The following is a 4976-nucleotide window of genomic DNA, read 5'->3' as shown; positions in this document are numbered from 1 at the left end:
AGACATCCCCCTATATACAGACACCACTCCTATATACAGACATCCCCCTATATACAGACACCACTCCTATATGCAGACATCCCTCTATATACAGACACCACTCCTATATACAGACATCCCTCTATATACAGACACCACTCCTATATACAGACATCCCCCTATATACAGACACCACTCTTATATACAGACATCCCTCTGTATACAGACACCACTCCTATATACAGACATCCCTCTGTATACAGACACCACTCCTATATACAGACATCCCTCTATATACAGACACCACTCCTATATACAGACATTCCTCTATGTACAGACACCACTCCTATATACAGACATCCCTCTATATACAGACATCTCTCCTTTATACAGATATCCCTCTATATACAGACACCACTCCTATATACAGACATCCCCCTATATACAGACACCACTCTTATATACAGACATCCCTCTATATACAGACACCACTCCTATATACAGACATCCCTCTATATACAGACACCACTCCTATATATAGACATCCCTCTATATACAGACACCACTCTTATATACAGACATCCCTCTATATACAGACACCACTCCTATATACAGACATCCCCATATATACAGACATCACTCCTATATACAGACATCCCTCTATATACAGACACCACTCCTATATACAGCCATCCCTCTATATACAGACACCACTCCTATATACAGACAATCCCCTATATACAGACACCACTCCTATATACAGACATCCCCCTATATACAGACACCACTCCTATATACAGACATCCCTCTAAATACAGACACCACTCCTATATACAGACATCCCCCTATATACAGACTCCTATATACAGGTCAGAGTTGTGGGTCACTTACTTTTCACACACGGGGCCGGGGGGGCACTTACTTTTCACACACGGGGCCGGGGGGCACTTACTTTTCACACACGGGGCCAAGGGGGCACTTACTTTTCACACACGGGGCCGGGGGCGCACTTACTTTTGCACACGGGGCCGGGGGCGCACTTACTTTTGCACACGGGGCCGGGGGCGCACTTACTTTTGCACACGGGGCCGGGGGCGCTCTTACTTTTGCACACGGGGCCGGGGGCGCACTTACTTTTGCACACGGGGCCGGGGGCGCACTTACTTTTGCACACGGGGCCGGGGGCGCACTTACTTTTGCACACAGGGCCGGGGGCGCACTTACTTTTGCACACGGGGCCGGGGGTGCACTTACTTTTGCACACGGGGCCGGGGGCGCACTTAGTTTTGCACACGGGGCCGGGGGCGCACTTACTTTTGCACCCAGGGCCGGAGGCGCACTTACTTTTGCACACGGGGCCGGGGGCGCACTTATTTTTGCACACGGGGCCGGGGGCGCACTTACTTTTGCACACGGGGCCGGGGGCGCACTTACTTTTGCACACGGGGCCGGGGGCACACTTACTTTTGCACCCGGGGCCGGGGGCGCACTTACTTTTGCACACGGGGCCGGGGGCGCACTTACTTTTGCACACGGGGCCGGGGGCGCACTTACTTTAGCACAGGGGGCCGTGTGATAAATGATCATGTCCTAAAATGGATACCGTACATTTGCATAGCTGCCATCTTTGGAAGGTCAAGTTTGGGGTAATGGAAAGTTCGCCATTATTTCCTATGGGAAATTTTTTTTTTTAAATGCGATTTAAATAAAATCTACATATCGGATCGACTATAAAAGTCATAGCACACCTGTCCCCACCGAGGGCTTCGAAACGCCGCCTGAACGGGGTCTCTGCGCCGAGCGGTTCGGGCCGCATTAATTGCGGAAAACGCGGAGAAGAAGAAGAATAATAACTAGATGGGCATTTCCTGAAGGAAATACATGGTGCTTGAACAGCGCTGCCAGCTTTACAGCAGCACTTTTCACACACGGGACTGGGGGGCGCGCTTACTTTTACCCTTCGCCACGACAGCACCCCACATGAGAGAGAGGGATCCGCCCATAGGAACAGGAAACCTACAGAATAAAAGGAGGCGGTCCCCTCTCCTCCTCAGTTTAGGTTTCCTGTTTCTATGGGAACCCCGAAGTACCTGCAGTCCAAAAAGGATTCCTGGGCCATGCACCCGCCTGCGTCAGTCTCTGGTGGAACGGCAGGGGCTGCGGTGCCAGAAGCAGCGGCGGGGGAGCCACTGTTTGCAGCCTCCCCCCTCGTCTGATCGTCTCCATGGTCCGGGTTCGGTACCGCTGGGCCGCCCGGATCCATGAGGACGCGCGCGCTCAGCGGCCGGCTTCTTATCCAGCAGCCGCCGCATGGTAAGGAGGAGCGGCGCGTCTAACCCGGAAGTCGCTGGAGCACTTCCGGGTTGGGTCCGGGGAGGCAGGAGATTCGGCGCCAGATTTAAAAGTGCAGCACTAGCGTCGGCCGGTGTGTGTAAGTATGGCTTCACCGGCCGATGTAGCGCACTTGTCTGCAACAGAGCAGTCTCCCAGTAAGGAGACAAGCGCCAGGAGCAGCACCAAAAGTGGAGATCGATCCCAGGAAAAGCGATCTGCCACCAGACAGAAAGGTCTTTCAGCCAAGAATCCGCCTCCAGAACCGGTACCTGTCAGCTTCACTGGGTGAGTTTTAAAAGAATCTCTTCCCATATGCTGATATATGTTCCTCCTATATCCCCTTCCTCTAGACTAAGAAAAGGACACATAAAACCAAACACAAAGAATGTGCCTTATGCTTGCAACCCCTCCCGGACTCATATACTAAGAGGTTATGTGCAGAGTGCATCGTACTGACCTTACGGCAAGAAAACGTAATGACCCCGTCTGACGTTAGAGCCATAATTCGTGAAGAGATGCAAGGTCTGGCCCATACAAGTAGCACCAGTACCCGCCAGCCCAGCAGGTCCCGATCTCCAGTAAGCTCGGAGTCAGAGGTAGTGCAAAAATCCTCTGATGAAGAGGAGTCCCAGCAAAGTTCATCAGAATATGAAGGAGGGCTTTGTCTACCAAATAGTAGCGTAGACAGTTTAATTAAAGCCGTCAGGAGCACGATGGGGTGCCCAGATGAGAAGGGAAAGAAGTCAGCGCAGGACATCATGTTCGCGGGATTAGGACAAAGAAAACGAAGGTCCTTCCCCACCATACCCACAATTAAGGAGCTGGTTAAGAAAGAGTGGGAAAAACAACATACAAGAGGATTCTTGCCATCCTCTGCTAAAAGACGCTACCCCTTCAGTGACGAAGAACTTAGTTCCTGGCAAAAAATTCCAAAAGTTGATGCGGCAGTGGCTTCAACTTCTAAACAGTCGGTCTTGCCTGTGGAGGACTCAGGGACTCTAACGGATCCGTTAGACCGAAAGGCAGAAGCCTTACTTAAGAGGTCATGGGAGGCAAATACGGGGGCATTCAGGCCAGCCATTGCTAGCACCTGCACTGCAAGGTCACTGCTAGTATGGACAGAGCAGCTGGAGGAACAAATTAGAGGGGGAGCTTCGAGGAATACAATTCTGTCGAAAATCCCTCTAATGAAAGACGCAGTAGCATTTCTAGCAGATGCGTCGGTAGATTCACTACGCCTAACAGCCAGGTCAGCCGGCCTAGTAAACACAGCACGGCGAGCACTCTGGTTGAAGAATTGGAAAGGGGACGCACAGGCCAAAGCAAAACTTTGCGCGATCCCCTGCCAGGGTGAGTTCCTATTTGGGAAAGCTCTGGACGAGCTCTTAAATAAAGCAGGAGAGCGGAAGAAAGGCTTCCCTAACCAGTACCTTCCCTCTTACAGGAGAGCTTTCAGGAGACGCCCCTTCACCAGGAATAAACCTACTGAGCAAAGGGAGCGCTGGGAGGCAAAGGATCCAAAACAAAAAGGTGCTCTGTTTTCCGGATCCTATAACCAAAAACGCAACAAGTACCGTTAATTATGAAGTGGGCGGTAGATTGAAGTATTTCTCTTCTAAATGGAAATTAATAACATCTAGTCCTTGGATTCTGGACATTATTGGGAATGGATTCAAAGTTAGAATTTGATAGAATCCCTTGGGATTCTTTTATTGTAACATCTCCGAGAGGTCAACAACAACAAGAAGCTCTGGAATCAGAGATCCTATCGCTTCTATCTAAAAAAGTATTGATAGAAGTTCCCCGGGATCAAGAAGGGAGGGGGTTCTATTCCCCTTTATTCTTGATCAATAAACCGGATGGTTCATTCAGAACCATCATAAACCTCAAAAAACTAAATTCCTTTTTAAGTAACCACACTTTCAAAATGGAATCCATTAGTTCTACCATCAAGCTTTTGTTCCCTAGGTGTGTCATGGCCGGGATAGACCTAAAAGATGCATACTATCATCTTCCAATACATGCCGAACACCAGCAGTATCTAAGAGTAGCGGTCATCCTGGAGGGACAGGTTCGTCACTTCCAATATGTGGCAATGCCATTTGGGCTTTCTATGGCCCCCCGCATTTTTACAAAAGTGATGTTAGAGGTAATGGCTCATCTACGCCAACGGGACACTTTAATAATACCCTACCTGGATGACTTTCTAGTAGTAGGGAATTCTGTAGCTCAATGTAAATTGCGGTTATCTAACACAATCTCATCCCTGCAGGAGTTGGGTTGGATTATCAACTTCGAAAAGTCCAGGCTGAATCCAGACACTACTCAAATGTTTCTAGGGATCCAGCTAGACTCAGTAAGTCAAAAAAGCTTCCTCCCGCATTCAAAGAAAAGGACTATACAGTCAAAGGTGTCAGAAGCGATAAAGAACCCCTACATGACACTAAGGAAGGCTATGTCCTTACTGGGATCATTGTCCTCATGTATCCCGGCTGTACCATGGGCTCAATTTCATACCCGCCAATTACAGTTCGAAGTACTGTCAGCCCAGGGACGGGTAGGACACCTAGAGAGTAAACTAACTCTCTCTAGAGATGTCATAGAATCTCTATCCTGGTGGCTAGATATGGGACACCTTTCAGGGGGTGTACCATGGATAATAG

At 49.4% G+C, this 4976-nt stretch overlaps 1 protein-coding gene across 1 annotated transcript; it reads left to right on the top strand.

The window, feature by feature from the left end:
* The first annotated feature begins 1936 nt into the window (after positions 1-1936).
* On the top strand, positions 1937-4002 carry LOC143773386 (uncharacterized). The gene is made up of 2 exons (XM_077260849.1): positions 1937-3663; positions 3758-4002. Exons 1-2 carry the CDS (start codon positions 2790-2792, stop codon positions 4000-4002), a joined length of 1119 nt encoding a protein of 372 aa, XP_077116964.1. The 5' UTR covers positions 1937-2789.
* The last annotated feature ends 974 nt before the right edge of the window (positions 4003-4976 follow it).

The sequence above is a fragment of the Ranitomeya variabilis genome, chromosome 5 (assembly GCF_051348905.1).
Source record: "Ranitomeya variabilis isolate aRanVar5 chromosome 5, aRanVar5.hap1, whole genome shotgun sequence".
In the NCBI taxonomy this organism is placed as follows: Eukaryota; Metazoa; Chordata; class Amphibia; order Anura; family Dendrobatidae; genus Ranitomeya; species Ranitomeya variabilis.
This window is presented reverse-complemented; position numbering and strand designations above follow the sequence as displayed.